At 35.6% G+C, this 17,496-nt stretch overlaps 3 protein-coding genes across 5 annotated transcripts; 1 reads left to right on the top strand and 2 right to left on the bottom strand.

Moving 5' to 3' along the window:
• The first annotated feature begins 3 nt into the window (after positions 1 to 3).
• LOC148913154 (uncharacterized) lies at positions 4 to 2,631 on the top strand. 3 transcript variants are annotated; one of them, XR_016119083.1, is made up of 6 exons: positions 4 to 224; positions 332 to 402; positions 613 to 655; positions 1,054 to 1,084; positions 1,235 to 1,298; positions 1,502 to 1,635. XR_016119083.1 is itself a non-coding variant. In XM_089026130.1 (5 exons), exons 3-5 carry the CDS (start codon positions 652 to 654, stop codon positions 1,800 to 1,802), a joined length of 336 nt encoding a protein of 111 aa, XP_088882256.1. In that variant the 5' UTR covers positions 23 to 224; positions 332 to 402; positions 613 to 651; the 3' UTR covers positions 1,803 to 2,631. The 3 variants fall into 3 exon arrangements, 2 of the variants coding, with proteins under 2 accessions (XP_088882256.1, XP_088882255.1); XM_089026130.1 differs by lacking the exon at positions 1,235 to 1,298 and having other exon boundaries at positions 23 to 224; positions 1,502 to 2,631; XM_089026129.1 differs by lacking the exons at positions 4 to 224; positions 332 to 402; positions 1,235 to 1,298 and adding an exon at positions 416 to 517 and having other exon boundaries at positions 1,502 to 2,631.
• On the bottom strand, positions 2,442 to 6,651 carry LOC148913153 (uncharacterized). Its single transcript, XM_089026128.1, has 11 exons — positions 5,707 to 6,651; positions 5,490 to 5,593; positions 4,971 to 5,083; positions 4,722 to 4,795; positions 4,482 to 4,591; positions 4,135 to 4,233; positions 3,781 to 3,873; positions 3,561 to 3,670; positions 3,313 to 3,465; positions 3,032 to 3,151; positions 2,442 to 2,935 (listed from the first exon to the last, which is right to left on the bottom strand). The coding sequence occupies exons 1-11, from the start codon at positions 6,324 to 6,326 to the stop codon at positions 2,786 to 2,788; spliced, it is 1,746 nt and encodes a 581-aa protein (XP_088882254.1). The 5' UTR covers positions 6,327 to 6,651; the 3' UTR covers positions 2,442 to 2,785.
• LOC148913152 (von Willebrand factor D and EGF domain-containing protein-like) lies at positions 6,599 to 12,979 on the bottom strand. Its single transcript, XM_089025971.1, has 8 exons — positions 12,427 to 12,979; positions 8,864 to 8,917; positions 8,516 to 8,769; positions 8,089 to 8,190; positions 7,662 to 8,000; positions 7,329 to 7,402; positions 7,011 to 7,080; positions 6,599 to 6,790 (listed from the first exon to the last, which is right to left on the bottom strand). The coding sequence occupies exons 1-8, from the start codon at positions 12,977 to 12,979 to the stop codon at positions 6,599 to 6,601; spliced, it is 1,638 nt and encodes a 545-aa protein (XP_088882097.1).
• Positions 12,980 to 17,496: the final 4,517 nt, after the last annotated feature.

The raw sequence follows: 17,496 nt of genomic DNA, 5'->3' as shown, positions 1-17,496 counted from the left end.
TCTTAAACAGGAAGTTCCGGTATAAAAGGCGCGTGGCCAGGCCAAACTCGAGTCAGTTATCTGTCAATCACCGTGGAGTGCAGATCTCCGCTTATAATTTTGCTTAGAAACGTGAGACGGCTAGGTCGGCAAAAAAACAAAATAAAAAAACAAACAAAAGCAAGCAACCAAACCGCATTTCACAGAAAAGAAAGCCTTTATTAGGACTCCACATGCACAGAACGGTAAGTGTGACGTCGATAAAAAAGTTTTCAGCATTTAGTTTTTACTGTATATCCGTCAAAATGAAAATATTTTGTGTGTTATCTGAAATTTTTTTTTTGTTTCTTAGAAGAAAAACCAAATCAAATAAAGAAAACAAAGAAAATGAAGATGAAATAAATAAACAAACAACAGAAAGAGGTGAGCTGTAAATTGTAACAGGTAAAGCCGCTAAATTTAGTCAGTAATAATGCGATGCGCCGGCGCAAAAGAAACAAAGCAAGCCCGCGAAACTGACAACTCTCGTTTGGTGAAGGCACAGTATATTTCTGGATTTGCAAAGTTATTCTGCCGTCATTCCAAGCAAAATACATATTTCAAAGTTTTTCTTTATTTTCTTTATCGTTTTAGGTCAATAAGGGAATTCAGAGAAGCTCCAAAATAAAAATAATGGGTAAGTCAAATCGTCTTGTTCGTTGTTGTTCTTGTTGTCCTTGAATCAAGATGGCGGTTCTGTCAAGGTTATCGCTGTTTGTTTACACAGGGAATGATACTCAAGCAGGCTTTTATAAATAATTACATTGTTATAATTTGTTTTGCAAGAAAAGATATGAATGACCGGCAATTATCAGAAAAATACCAAACGAAGCTACTGATCTCACATTTTCTACTGATCGTACTGAGGTTTTTTAGCCATAAAGTAGTACACAAATTACGCGTATACGATGATACAAGGCTTCTAACTGTGACTATGCAGTTTTGTCAAAAACCATTTTTTTCTTATCAAAGTTATCAATAGCAAAACCACATTAAAAAATGGTGAGAAAACCTAATATCATTTTGTTGTTTCAGGTGACAAAAGAATACATACCTCTTTGACAAGGTACAATTATTGCGAAAATAGACATTTGAAATATATATTTATATATATTATTTAGCAAAAATAGGGTCAACAATTAGCGTATATATATTTATATTCACCTCAGTCTGTAATTTATACAAAGTGGAAAAATATTATGACATTGCTTTTCAGGGCCGTAACCAGAATTTTTACAAGGAGGGTGCACATCGAATAAACATAATCGAGAAAAAAAAAGGTAACCAAAAGAAAGCAGAACCAAAAAAAAAGGGGAAAGGTAACTAAAAGAAAGCAGAACCAAAAAAAGGTGATAGATGGGGGTGAACGTGCACCCAGTGCTCCCCCCGGTTACGGCCCTGCTTTCATAGCACCAACAAAATAAGTATCATCTTATCATTTGTTTTCCAACTGATGTTTTGTTTTGTTCTTCCTTCTCTCTAGAGATACTGGAAAATGCCCCTACTGCCTTCAGATGCCTTGTGTGGTTTTAGGACAAGCAAGGCCTAGAGGACGACCTTTGTCAACTAACCATGCAAGGCGTCTGAAAGAGTACAGACTCTTTTATAGAAAATTGAAAAAGGAGGGCTTATGGTCCAACCAGACATACCTTGAGAGAAAACAGGAACTGGGGTGTCACATTGGTGATGTAAGAGAAGTAATGCCCCTATGTGTTGTTGAAGATGTGAGGAAAAGATGGCCAAATCCTCCTCATATTCCATATATGGGTCATAGACGTGCATAATTTTTCATAACAATCACGGCTATCGTGAACAATCTGCACCGTACAATAAAGTGTTGGTAAGGTGCTGGCTGACCACTTACCGACCACTTACCAACCACTTATAAACCATTTACCGACTACTTACCGACCATTTACCAACCACTTATTGACCACTTTACCATATGATGCGGATTGTTCACAATACCCAACATGCACTATCTATTATAATTGGAAATAATAATATGGGTAAAATGCTAGAAAATGATATCAGGAATCCTTTCACTTGTTAAATGATAATAAATTAGTATTTTTTCTTTTATATTCAATTACTGTATACTGTTGTAAACCCATATATTGGACGTCTTGTCTTGTCTTTCTTGCTTGCTGATTGGCTATTTTCATCATCAATAATAGGACAGAGAAGTAAAAGATCTGATGTCAATTTGTTAACTCAGCTTCAGAATTTGGATTATTACTTCTTTGAAGTGTTTGTAGGGGCTTACTTCTTTTCATCACCATCTTGTGACTCCACAGCTCCTGCATAGTGTGTATTGGTTGTGAATGTTCATAGCCTTTATTTTATATAGTTTTCATAGAACTTCATAAGATGCTGATTGTTTTGAAAATTACAAATACAGTTATTGAACAATAGCAAAAACACAAAGTTTATTGACATTTTTTATTTGTAAAAGGAGAAAATGTACAAAATATGCAAACAAGAAACACTCTGAATTGTAAAAATCTGTAAAAGAAATACACAAGAATCAAACACCCATATGAGCAACATTTCATATGCATTAGTACTTACCTGTACCCTATAGTTTATAAAAAAAAACTATTTGAATGTCTATTTAGTGCATTGTACCATTCACTTTTTTTAAATTGGGCGGCTCTGAAAAGAGCCATTTTATATGCATAGATCACACCAAAGAAAACATGTATGTGGTGACAACACAAACAAACATGCGAACAACACCAACGAAACACAGACAAGTGCAAATACACTACAAACAAGCAGAAAAGAATGTGTGCCAAATAGAGTTTCTAAAATTAAAAGTTTTGGGTTTTCTCACTCTTGTAGGGGCCTTTCTATCTGGGTTTCTGGCATACTGGTAGTTCTGGACTGAGAAAACATCTCTGTTGACATTTTCATTCTGAGAAAGTTATAAAAAAATGTTAATTACATGAAAAATGTATTTTTATATCAAAAAGTTTAATATAGTCAATGTATAGTTCTATATAAAACATACCCAGTCGAGAACTGCAAGTTGGATTCTTGTTGTGTAGCTATCATCCCCGAAGTTGATTCGTTTGGGAGCATAAATCAAAAGAGTGGAATGGAAGGACTCTATCCAATAAGTATCACGGCACTGCAAGAAATAATTGAAACAGTAATTAGTTAGAAATAATCAGCTTAATCAAAATAGCTGCAGCCTGTAGAAAAAAAATATTCAAAGTACATTTATGTTTCTAAACTTTTAGCTCACAAAACCAGAGGACGTGAATACTTCAAAATTATTAATAAACTTACTCTCATATAGTCTTCAGGATTTCTGTAGATCAGGCTGTCAGTGATGGCCTTTCTGTATGCCTCAATTGCCTTTGGATTTTCCAAAGACTTTTTGCTGCATACATAGTCAGCCATCCAACACCTGCTCTCCTTTGGGCATTTGGAATGTTTACCCTGGAAACAAAATAAATCACAACAATAATATATGGGTCATAAATATAATTATGTTGAAAGTTACACTGTCATTGTTTGTTGAGGAGTTTACACACCTGATAATGTTCAGTTACATTCAATAGTGCTGCTCTGAACTCTTCAGCTGTCTTGTTTATAGTAGAAAAGTCTTTCATTGTGTAATAGCAATGTGTTTTTGTTGCTTTAGCTAACATTGAAAATGAAAAATCTAATATCTTAAACTGCTTTGATAAGGTAAAGCATCTAGAATTACTGTAATTTGATAAATAAATGTACACATTTAAATGCAGATCCTACCTTTATCAGATAGCTCAGAAAACCAAGTGGTTCCTTCGCTCTTTTTTGTTCCTGTGGTAATATTTTTCATCAGCTTTTTCATGTTTTTTCCACCTACAGATCAAAAATTGAATCATTTGAATATTTCCTTAAAAACTATTGAATTTGAATAAATATATAATTTTTATTTTTGTTCCAAATTTATCCTCATTTATGATTGGCTGAGGGGTGAGGGCAGAGACAGGATAAAATTACAGAGTTTGTTTGTAAAAAAGTTGGAATTTGAAGGGTGGGGGTCTTAAAAAAATCCTCTGTGGGGTTATAAGGACAATTTATTTCTGCAATTACACATTTTTTTATATTTTATTACATTACCATGCCATGTGTCATACGAATTTAATATTCGTTTTTCTTTTACTGCCCAGTTTTGTATGGCTGCAACATTGTCATGGCAAATTTCAGCAACCTCATGTCCTGTGGTAAAAGAACACTAGCTAATAGGGGCAAGTTCACACCAGCTACACAAGCACATAAGAGCATATGCAAATGAAACTCAGAGTGTTTTCCAAGTGACTGAAAGTTTTTGTTATTCCTACTCTTTGAGGTTCTTATGCTTATATACCTAGTGTACCTATACCTTATATACCCAGCCCTAAAGGTACAAAATCATGTACAATGTACTTTTGAAATTGAGACAGAATAGGAATTTTCAATTTTCATACCAATTTCTTCAAATCTGTCAAATAACACCTTTGTCATGGGTATTTCTCTCGAAGCTGCAGTGGCCAAGGTAGCTTTTGACCAGTTCACCGTCATAAGTATTTTCTTGTTGCTAATAATTGAATAAAAGAATGAATTGTTGTCTTAGAGCTAGATCAATCAATTCACCCCAGAACATAATAGTAAAAATAGAGTTTCTTTTTATACACAATAATTAGTCAGGACTAGTTACTAGTACTTACTAGTATGACATAGCTGTTACTGTTGTATGTTGGGCATTACGAGAAGAATCATGTCTGGCATCAGTTATAACAATCTGTATTCAAAACAACATATCATATAAATTTCTTTTTTTCCCTATATCTTACTGAAATACAATTGAGTTAGAGTAGATGAATGAATAAATTAGCAAAATTCTACCTAAAAGCATCCTAGTTGAAAAACTAGTTGATGAACTGTAAAATGAACTATTGGCAGATATAAGCACTTACATCACCATCATTATCTATATAGTCTTGCTCCTTCTGGGTCTCTTCCATAACTGATCGAGTGCTGTCCTCATACACTGATTGGATTGCAGCAACGTAGCCCATTTTATTGAAAACTAAAAACATTACGGATGAATTATAAGTTCATAAACAGGGTTGGGAAATGAATCAAATTCTCTTGTGAACTGCATGCATGTTGATTCAGAATGTGTATAATCAAATAATCAAAACAATCAAACAAAAAAAAAAGAAAAAAACAATACAAAACAAAATCAAACAGAAATGAAATTGAATTATCTTGTTGTAGCTAAAGTGTAGTGTCAGTGAAATCTTCATAGGGGTCAAAATAAGTAGGCTGCAAGATAAAGTACATAAAGGTTATAAATATGATATCAATTACAGTGCAATAGAAGTATATGCTATCACTATTACACATGCACAAATCAAAACACTAGTAATAAAATGAAATTGCACATGAAATCATCTAATATCGCAATATCCGATGGCAATATCTAAACCTACCTGTATCGAGATATGTGTGCTCAACTGAACCAAGAAATGCTGCTTCGGTGAAGCTTCTGTATTGGGTTTCTGTCAACCCAGAGCTCATGAATCCATGGATTACTCTAAGACAGTCCCGGGAACAGTAAACAAACATTTGTAAGAAACTTGTTACTGACTATTGCAAGAAAGATAATGATTTATAAGCTAAAAAAAATGACAAGAATGAAGTGCTCACCTGAGGTTAGCGACGTATTTTGATTTCAGTACTGCCGAACTAAACCAGACAGTTTCATGGTTGTTTTCGCATCTGAAACTTATACGTCCACAGTGCCCTCTTCTTTCCATCTGGAAGCTGCCAAGAAGCAAAAACCCACCGCAAACAGAACAGCATCCTTTGGACTCCGTCAAGCCCTTCACCAGGCTACGAATCGTAGCTGTACAAGCGATAAAGTACTTTCCGTCGTCGTCCTCCAGAGCTGTGTGGATTTCTGCCCTTGACGGCTGACCAGAGGAAGAAGAAGGCGGAGCTAAAACGTGAAGTTTAGCTTTCGCTTCAAGTTTTTCCGGAACGGCATATGAACTCTGAGACTGACTTTTATGATGAGAGTCGTAAAAGTCTATTACTTTCAAAAGCCACGAATAATTATTGAAATCTTTCAATAGCTTTTTAGACTCCGCTATTCTCTCGCGAAGTAATGAGAGTTTCTCCTCACTATCTTCAAATTGAAGGGTAAATCGACTTCTCTTTCGGCATTCTTTTGCTGCCATTTTTAACAAAAATAGCAAAGAAAACACGAAAATGTGGAAAGTGTCAAAGCTGCTAGTATTTTCCCGCGCAAAAACGTACAAAAACATTGAGCAAAAGCGGAAACAATAGGTTGCTTTTGGGGGGTTTCATATCGCATACACCGTACGCTTTTGTTTACATTCTTCGGTATTTGTATTTTTCCACTTTTTCGTTTATAACTTAAATACACTAAGCTGATGTCAATTCCTCGTTGATTTCTAAATGTTTTTATTATAAAATTATAACATTTATCGTCATATTTCAACAATGATAAGGTTTTTCAAGTTCTCAACTTCTCCCCGTCCACTTCCACCATTTTGAATTCACCCATTTTAAAAATTTAAATCTCGGATCTGACGCGTAAGGGGGCGGAGCCCCCCTTTTTATAGTGGAACTTCCTGTTTAAGGCAGATTCATGAAGACTAAGATCTTTGTTGCAAACAGATAATATTATGAGATCGTTATCTTCACGTATTGCTACTCCACAATTACACGAAACGCCGCCATTGCAAGACCAAAGACGCGAATGAATCTGTCATACATATATATATATAAAGAAAGGCAGAATTAGAAAAGTATAAGAAATTAAAAGACTCTATCTATTCTTAGTGGAAAAAATTATTTACGGTAAAACGCATTAAAACACAAACATAAATCTGGACTACCTATATTAGGAAAGATTGATGTCCATCTTTTCCGCTACTGATTATGCCGAATATTGTGTGCAATTCTACGTGTAGAAACAAAATTACCTCTACGTGTTTCGTATCTTTCACACTGCGGTACAACACGTAATCACCAATCTTATAGAAATCGAAGTACCTGCAAAAATATTTAAATACGTATAAGTTAGTAATCCTAATTAATTTCAAATTAGAATATTTAGATATTTATTCAGCAGTCAATATGGGTGGATGGTCGGCGGGTGAATAGATGGTAGACGCTTGTTTGTTTTTTTTTTGTTTTTTGTTTTTTGTTTTTTGTTTTCACAGTCAGTGAATATGTTTTAAATGATTGGTTGTTTCCATGATTACATTAAAAGCTGGATAAGCATTAGACACCATTATTACTTTTTGTCAAACGTTGTATAATGTGGATCCGCATACGATGTGCAAAGACCAATTTCTGTATTTCTAACTTTGATCTAGAAATGAAAAGTAGAGAAAATGAATGAAATGATAATATGCGATATCACTTTGTATATATATGTGTGTGTGTGTATATATAACTATTAGTCACTAAATAGATACTATTAGTTAGTATTCAGTTTGATTTTATTTCACGGTTTAATTGCATCCGCTCTATTAAGAGTTTAAGAGTGTGAAGAGTTGAATGCCCACCTGTCGCTAGGGGTACCCTGATACATGTACCTTAAAATGTGATGTGATTTTTTGTTCATATACCTGTACAGATTTTACACGATAATTAAACCAGAATGTATGGGCATCCTCAAACGCAAAGTGGAATTGCATATTATTCTCTGGCTCATTTGGGTAATCACATATCGCTTTGATAGTTATGTTCTTGTCCACCATTGTATCTTTTCTTCCAAATTGGATTCCACACGTACTAACAGCGGCCTGTTTTTCTTTGCCTTGGAATGCATAGGCTACGTAAACGGATAGCTTAACTGGATCAGTAGGCATCCCATGCATAGGCAGAATCGGTACGGTTGCTCGGAAAGTAACATTCTTTTCTTTATTTGCGTCACATTCTGTGAGGCTAATAATTGGTGGATAAACCTGCAGCAATAAAAAACAATTTATAAGCCAGTTATCCATATTTCCAACCCTTCAAACTAAAGTATTTCATTAGTTTAATAAAACTCACCGTGATTCCAATGTAGTAAAATGGACTGTATCTCCCGACACTTGTATAGTTATTGTTAGGATAAGATGAATACAGATATTTCATTCGAAGTCGACAGCGAACCTTAATTCCAAAGACAAACCAATTTTAAGTTTAGAAAAATCGCTAACTTTCCCAATTTAATACAGAATGTCCGAACAACAAAATCAAATCCATAAGATTTTATAGTAGTTATCGATTTTTTTCTTTTCTTTTCTAGAATGGATTTATTTTTTAGACAGACATTTACAGTTTACAGCAATCGTTGTCTTTTTGCCGTCAAAAAATTTTTTTTTTAATATGGTATTTTGCATTACTACAGCTCAGTGATTGTCAATGGGAAAAAACTTCGTTGGTCCAAAAAAATACAGTTGTCCCATCGCCTGTGTTTTTGTCCTTTAAAACTTACCCATTCTCCAGGTTTACCGTAATCTTGGTGGTTGAGAATACTTTGCCTTTCGTTACATGGTGTATCCGGGCTTGTACAAATTTCTTGGTTCTCAAAAAGTCTTCCACTGGAATACCAGTCCACCGAAAAGGATACATTATTCCATTGGGGAAATTCAAATTTACATAACATTTTGACTTCCGGAGAATTGTCATCTAGGTAAGTTACTTTAGGTGTTGGAATGAGATCATAAGGGAAATCCACAATGGTCAACACTAATAATGTATGAAAAATAAGAAACAGAATCTTAGTTGAGGCTCTCTCTCTTTTTCTTTTTCTCTGAGAAATTTCTTCTCAGGCATTGCTTACCTTGACAATTCGGTGGCATACCAGACATTCCTCTTGGACATGGCATTAAATTTCCTATGACAACAAATTATAGAATATGTAAACTAATACTTGCTAATACTCGAGTGATTATCGATAATTATGTATATATCTATAAATGTAATCATGGAGTAATTCAGTTCCAACTTCAAAAACTGAATATGGTTTCTGGGGACTAGGGATTTATTTATTTATTTGTTCAAGATGTAATTTTTTTACCTCAAAAATTAAGAGTGTTCTAGTTTTAATGCTTCATAGAAAAGAACTGTTTTGAAAACAGATTATTAGCTACAACTACATTCTTAAACCGTTTTTCCCTATAACTTGTAATTTTTCCATCGGAATTATTAATTTTTAACTCTTGCGATACGCGAAGCGTAGAAGCGAGTTATTGCGAGGGGTCTGAATATGCAAATGTGTTACTCGCTTATACTCACTAAGGCGGTTAGCAGATCAATAAATAATCGTTTATGAATCGTCTTACAACATCTGTTTACGAACGTTACCTGAAACGGATTCGGACTTTATATGAACACGTACGAACTTCTTATCCATTAAAGGGTGGACAAGGAATTTATACAAGGAGCTGCTGGAATGCTATTTATCCATGTGGGATGTTGTCTAGCACCAGGCAGGATGGCACTGAGCATGCTCACACTCGATCATAGCTTTGCCTTCGGATTATTTATATCAAAAGAATCAAGAAAAGATAAATGCATAGAGAGAGTATTTAACGTTCCAGTCGGTAAAAAGGACAGATACCATAGCTTCTAAATATAGTCTTTTCTCGTATCATTATATCACATTTTCAGAACGCGTAATTCAGTTGGAAGACTGCGATGTGTTGAAGTTTGAACCTCGGAGTGCCTACATTTATATATTAGTAACCATTTCTTGAAACGACCCCACAGCTCACAACAACTTTTCATACAATACAAGCTAAAGAATTGTCTATTTGTTATTCAAAATGATCTATGACCCCACCACTAAGCGTTATTTACTAACTTAGAGAATAAAAAGTCAACAGATAAATTTCGAATCAAATTCCAAAATTACCATGAACTTGTTATAGCTTTTGAAATATATATAAATATATATATATATATGTATATATTCCTTTCTTCTTTTTCGTAATTGCTGTTGCTATTGATATATTGTGTTGTGTGTGTGTGTGTGTATATGTCATTCAGTCTCGGCATCAAACCAAGCGTTGTCAACTGGTTAATTGACTTTCTTAGGAATAGAGTACAACGAGTGAAGCTGAATGTCGAATGTTACTCGGAGTGGCTAAAGGTTCCAGCTGGTATCGCTCAGGGAACTAGAATTGGTCCTTGGTTGTTCCTTGTAATGATTAATGATCTCAAAATGGAACGTGAAAATTTATCATTGTGGAAATTCGCTTACTATTTCTTATCGTATGAAAACAAGATAAGGAACGATCAATTAGCTATTAAAAATATCGATATAAGATTTCAGTAAGGCTACCATCACGCACAAGCTTAGATAATGGTATGCTTTGGATTCACAAGTAAACTTCTTAGCTCCTCCCATTAGCATTTGTACCTCTGGTTACGTCCTACACACTTTTTACCTCTTTGCTTAGTTATTTTAGCACTGTTCTTTTAAATCTTATGATAGAAATATTCATCGTAGACCACAGGTAGCCCAAGCTTGGTTTCTGTGGTGTCCTGTTATAAGGAAATGTATGGGGAATCATCAAAAATTTCAATAAAATCATCACAACGTGAAATAAAGCCTCGAAATTTTACCCTATCATTGAGAAATAGCACTTCTTTCGCTCTGCGTGGTTATTTTTTGAATTTAGCCCGTTTTAAGGAAACTCGGGATCCAAAAGCGAGCCATCACTGGAAAGAAAATTCGAAGACGTACGAGGTTTCAAAGACTCGTGATGGCTCGCTTTTGGATCCCGAGTTTCCAACCTTCGCTTATTTCTTACTGGTGGGGGAAAAATCCTTAAAACGGGCTAAATTCAAAAAATAACCACGCAGAGCGAAAGAAGTGCTATTTCTCAATGATAGGGTAAAATTTCGAGGCTTTATTTCACGTTGTGATGATTTTATTGAAATTTTTGATGATTCCCCATACATTTCCTTATAACAGGACACCACAGAAACCAAGCTTGGGCTACCTGTGCGTAGACTTTTCTATACATTTACGATATATTCATATATTAACTTTAGTTTAAGCTATGTTTAGTTCCAAGGTTTTCACTTGTATTACTCGTAATTAAGATATCACACTTAGGAATTTACTATTTCCTTTAGCCAATCATGATTCAACGATATTATCATATTGATTAGATTTCTTCGCTAGTGTTTGAAATATTTTCATTACCAGTACTGAAATATTTCTTAATCTACATATTTGTCGTGGGTGTCTCAAAATAGCTACAAAAATATCTCATCCACTTTCTATCCATTTGCCTCTCTCTTATCCATTACCTCTTTCCTCTCCATTAATTACTTCTTATACTTCTATCTACTATCTACTTACGTAATTAACGGCTTTTTCTTTTATTTTATAATAATTTTTTTCCTATACAACTGCTCTACGTATATTGAATAAAAAAATAAAAACAAGGAAACTTCTTTTCCTGCATAAAAATTATTAACTCATTAGAGAAGTAATTCCAAAAACTCGTGCTTTGTGTTTCATTAGGGTTTCCAAACACTCAAAAACAATAAAAGCACTCGGCCTACGCGGCCTCGTGCTTTCAAATGTTTTCTCGTGTTTGGAAACCCTAATGAAACACTCTCACTCGTTTTTGAAATATTAACTTAAATGGAACAGCCATGTTGAATCAATAACATCCACGGCTGGTAAACACTTGTACCTTTTACGTCAACTGAAAAGAGCTAATGTCTCCAGCACTGATCTAATAAGATTCTACTGTAGTTGTATTAGATCTATTATAGAATATTTGTGCCAAGTTTTTCACAGTAGCCTGCCTATCTATTCATCGAACGAAATTGAAAGGATTCAAAAAAGAGCGATGAACATAATATTCTATCTATGTGTGTGCTTTCTTGAAAGTTTGCTGCAGTTAATGACTTATTAAACCCGCATGATCTAGCTATTTAGTTCGATTAGCCCCACTATTTCTAAGTAGCTTGTGCTCTTCTTCTGCAGTTATCTTTTCTGTATTTTCTAATGTTTTCTATAGTTGAGATTGCTAATAAAGATATATTGTTAATGAACTTAATACCCGGAAGGAATTTAAGTAAAGGGAGTGGTGTTTGAACACAAATTCATACACACTCATCACATCCTTGAATGATTTCGTTTACTTTTTATGCGTAAAAGTTTTTTAATAACTATTCCCCCGCGAATATCAGACAGCAGTTAGAGATAAAAAGCAGTGATACTGAGTAGAGTAGACCTGAGTTTAGCTTGATTTTAAGATATTACCCTACGGCTTAAAGTTTGACATGGAAGTATACGATCTGAGCTTTCATTTTATTGCAAGACAGATTGCTAAATTATATCTTATGTGACTGAATCTGACTATATTTTTTAAGGCTTACCTGCGCAATAAGCTATTGTGCATCCTCGGGTTGGTACAAGTAAATAGACAAAGTAGTTTCCACAGTGTTTTACGGAAATCTGATGCTTTCGAACGCAACCATCTTTCATATCGAACATGTTAACGCAGACTGTGGTGACCACGGTTTGTCCTTTTGTGGTTGGCAAGGTTCCCTTTATCCAGATTGGAGCAACCGTGCCGCAGTGGTACGGTTTTGGCTTGGTAGTTGGTATCATTCCACCAACAGCACTGGTAAATCTGTACCTACCAGGTTTCAGAAGGTTGTCGCATATCGGAATTTCTCCTAATGTCCATTTGTAAGCGGTACTTCGATAGGGATTGTTTATTACTTTGTGGGTAGTACATGGATTATTCGCGTTTGCTCGTATAACAATAATGATCAGTACAAAGAAACAGAACAAAAACGTTTGCGCCATTCTTTCTAGACTCAAAAACATTGCAACGCAGTTATCCTTGCAGTGCACTCTAGATGTGAACTGGCCAAACCTCAGCCTTCCTTGACCCTTATTAAGGTTAGAGCTCCCTCCCGTCATTGTCCTGTCATTTTAGGTTGACGAATCGCGCAATTACGTATGTCACAAAAGTTTTTTTAAAAAAGATTGCTTTGGAGATCACGTCGATTAGAACTACCACATAAATGTTCTAAAAATATCAATAAAGCGAATACCACCCTTTTCTAGTAAAGTATCCATATTGGCTACCACAAGTGATCTTACCAATCGATTACAAGGGTGGATCCAGGGTAGTTTACGTGATTTCCGTAAACTACTCAATTTTTTTCAAAGCTACACATTTCTTTCTAAATAATGGCAAAATATGTGTATTACATTATTCTAGAAACTTCTAGAAACAACTCACTTGGTTGTTTTTCAGTTAATTATTAAAGAAAAGTCAAACGAAAATGAGTAATCTCGTCATTTCTACCGATTTATTACCGATTCCCGCAAAAATTTTCGGGTTTCGGATATCTCCGTCGGTACGCATCGGAATGCTATCGGAAAACGATCGGAAAACAGCCTTTGTCAAATAGAACCTCAGGGGGTGAGCGTGCGTAGTTGTAGAGCTAGGCCGGTGTGATGATCGTAAACTACTCAAAGACTTCTCTGATTGGCTGAAAACACATTGATTGTTTTGGAAACCACTCAAACCCTTTTCTGATTGGCTATCTACTTTGCAAACTACCTCATAAACTACCAGCAAAACTATAAAAAGCTAGACCTACCCCCGTTGGGTCTCTTTCGTTCTTATGATTAGAGTCATAGACTTTCTGTAGTTTGAACGAAGGAATATTCTACAATGCGTGGCGACCCGATTTGCAGGAGGGAGGACTGTTCTCCTTTCGACATTGGCTTGAATTTTAAAGAAATTGGCTCTTCATTATCACAAGATAAGCTGGGGTTCATTGAGAATGTGTGGAAACCAGGTGAGATTTTTGATTTCCCACTGTCAATAGAAAATAGAAAGCCTCGTAAGTTTGTCTTTGAATGGCTTAGAAGATATCCCTGGCTTGCATACTCTAAATATCTCGATGGAGCATTTTGTTTTCCCTGTGTTTTGTTTGGAGTAGAATCTGGTAGAAATGCTCATAAATTAGACAAGTTGTTGAAGTCCCCACTCACATGTTGGACTTCAGCGGCTTCGAGACTTACAAAACACGCCAGCGGTAAATGTGAGATGCACAATTTTGCTGTAATTGTCATGGATAACTTTTTGAAAACAATGAGGCAGCAAGCGGTCCCAGTAGATCAGCAGTTGAATAATATTATTCAACAGCAAATCGATAGAAATAGGACGGTCCTTAAGTCTTTGTTTGAAACGATAATTTTCTGTGGGCGAAACAACATAGCTCTCCGGGGTCAACGCGATGATGACCCAACAAATGCTAGTCTATCAGGAAACAATGCTGCAGCCCGAAACCCTGAAGAATATTATAGGACAAATTTAACTGTAGTTTTTCTAGACCATATAGTCCAACAACTGAACAACAGATTTCAAGATGATGTGTTTGTTTGCTACAGAGCACTTTCAGTTATTCCATCAATTATGCTGGCCACTGGTATTGTTTGGAAGGATAATGTATTAGCCTTTTGTGAACATTATAGGCAGGATATACCTAATTATGCAGGTTTACAAGCAGAACTTATTCTGTGGGAGAGAATGTGGATGAGGAAAGATGATCTAGGAGAGGAAATCCCTGATAGTTTAGAAGGGACACTTGAGCACATTGACAATGTTGCTTATGCTAATATACATACCATACTTCAAATCCTTATAAGTATCCCTATGTCATCTGCTTCTTGTGAAAGGTCCATTTCAACCCTCCGTAATCTTAAGAACTACTTAAGAAATACTATGGCTCAAGACAGAATGAATGGACTGGCACTGATGCATTCCCACAGAGACATGGACTTAGATCTTGAGGAAATAATATATTTATTTGCTACTTTAAATCCTAGACGAATGAGAATGGAGAATATCTTACAGTAATATTTTATACAAAATTTTTTGGACTACCACTCCAGTGTTCTTAGAGTACTTTTGAGTTATGTTCCATCTGGATTAATAATTATCTGATGTTTAATCCTTAAACTGATGGGGAACAGTACAGGAACAAGGTGGAATTTTTAAAAACTTATTCTTTTCTGAAATCTATAATATTGTTCACTGGGTTTTAATTAAGCTTGAATGGTCTTTACATATTCTCAACTGAACTCAGCAATGAACTCATCTATAGTGGAACACCTCAATCTAAATAAGGTAATGTATTCATTTTGTATAATTTGCTAGTACATGTAAATTCTAGTACACTGATATTGTGACTGTATGTTCTCTATTTTTCATAAAGTATTGGCAATTTGCTGCCATGTCACTTTTCCTTTAATAGCATATATTTTGCATTGTACTTTTACATACTAATACTTTTGATGTCATTTTTTTCACATGATGTCCTTTGATGTGCTAGATTCTTCAACTGAGATAAATCTGTACAAGGATCTTGACTGCAGACAGCATGCTATGCTAGATGTATCCTTTTAGGCAGTTTATAACTAATAGGGGGATGGTGGGTTGGGTATAAATTCAGAGTAAACTACTCATGTCCAAACCCTGGATCCACCCCTGGATTAACAAATATTATCATTAACTTACTAATGTCTTTAATGTAATAAGATCATCTTATAAAGGAGGGAACCAAATCACAGATGGCTTAAGGTCACTTTTCAAAAAAGCCTTATTAGGACCCTTTGGTAACAGTAGTCCCCTTCCTATGCATAACTTTCGGCTGTAAAGACTCTGTACTGTAAAACTCCAGCAGAAGGTTTGAGTATTAGGGAAAAAATCAAAAAGATTCCGTTGTCGCCCGGCAGGCTAGTTCGTGTAATATTTATCCATGTCGTCAATGTGGAATTATCAGTCAATCATGCAACACAAAACCTCAAAAATCTACAATGGACGGCTTCAAACACAAAAACCGGAAGAAGTTTGACCTCAATCTTACTGACCTTCAACTTCATGTATTAAAGTATTAGTCTTAGATGTATTATAAGTCTTAGATGGTTTTCAGGCTTTGATCGAAGAACCATAGCAGAATGAGATAATGATAAACATTCCAAATGAAAACAAAAAATAACAAGTTTTGACACGGGAAAACGTGTCAAATGTGCTAGGCACATTGGATACTTTGAATAAAGTAGAAGACTATTTGGGATTTAGTCATTGTAAGACAGAAGAAAGTCCGTGGATTGGGTTTGACTAAAAATAGAATATTTTGTAATGCTGATAGAAGAGAGACGTTTTTTCGAGGCAAGATTTTTTTACGGTCAAATTGAACCAGCATAAACGAGTCTTGGTCGCAAACCCCAAAGCAAGCCTCCGTCTCTCTGAGAACCAGCATTATGGTGGCTCCATCGGCTCAAAAACACCACACAAAACATGGAACAGAGGATTCTCCATCTACAGAAAAAGTTTGCTCTCGAAAATTTACCTTCCCCCGAGTGAGAGAAAGGAAAGAAGACTCTTTCCTTTCTCTCTCTCGGGGGAAGGTAAAGGAGACTCTGCTCGCAGTGTTACCTCAGAATAGAAATATTGCGAAAAACGTATCTCTTTCCCTACGCTTCTTAGTAAATTTGCCCCCTAAACAATATGGCGTCGGAAACCGTGAAAGGATCTATAAATAAACTAATATAAAACTCGTGTGAGTACTCTTTTATGTAAATTATGACGCAGTAAATTCCTCGTACACCCACTCATTGAAGGTTTCGGCATGAAAACCCCTTTTTTCATAAAAATATTCGATCGACTACAAATAGATACGTTTAGCCCCGGGGGGGGGGGGGGGGGGGGGGTACTCCAATATATGGACTATAGGGGGATGATCCGCTGAACAGGGTATGGGTTTTCGAGCTTCTTGTCATAAACAGGGTATGCAATTTCACTCAAGTTCCAAGTTCTTCCTGAGTTTCCTGTCATATTCAGGGTTTCTACTTTCGTATTGACCGAAACTGGTTATTTGTATGGTCGTAAAAAAACGATACGCGAGATGACATGATAATTGAAACGGGAACTCAGTGCGCAATTAATTATATCTTTTGTCATAAACAGGGTCTACAAATTTGGGTTTTTTTGTCATAAACAGGGTGCCCCTTTCAGAATCCCAGCGGAACACCCCTACCCAAATTCTGGCGGAGTACCCCCACCCCCTGGCGTTTAGCTAACCAAAACAAAAATCTACTATTTTACATCAATGACGTAGTAGAAATTAATGGCCTGTCCATTTATAATCTTTTGTTTATGTAACTAATTCGAGTTGTATCAAAAAAACAAAAATCGCATTTTAAGTTTTTAATTCAGCTCCAGTTTCTAATTATCTGCTTAGAATACTACCAAATTAAGTTTAAAGTAAGTTGGATTAAGGCACTCTTACCACGAAAACCACATATGTTCAATCTCTTTCAACTCCTCCGTGTCCCGATCTGATGCCCTCGACGTGCATTTTCACCTCGTGTTTCACCAATGTCAATCATGACGAGGTCCACCAATGGCATCTTCGATA

This window comes from Actinia tenebrosa, unplaced genomic scaffold (genome assembly GCF_029948245.1).
Source record: "Actinia tenebrosa isolate PJP-AT-01 unplaced genomic scaffold, QUT_ActTen_1.0 PGA_scaffold0__85_contigs__length_37466705, whole genome shotgun sequence".
In the NCBI taxonomy this organism is placed as follows: domain Eukaryota; kingdom Metazoa; phylum Cnidaria; class Anthozoa; order Actiniaria; family Actiniidae; genus Actinia; species Actinia tenebrosa.
Note: the sequence above shows the minus strand (reverse complement) of the source record. Positions and strands in the feature narration are given on the sequence as shown.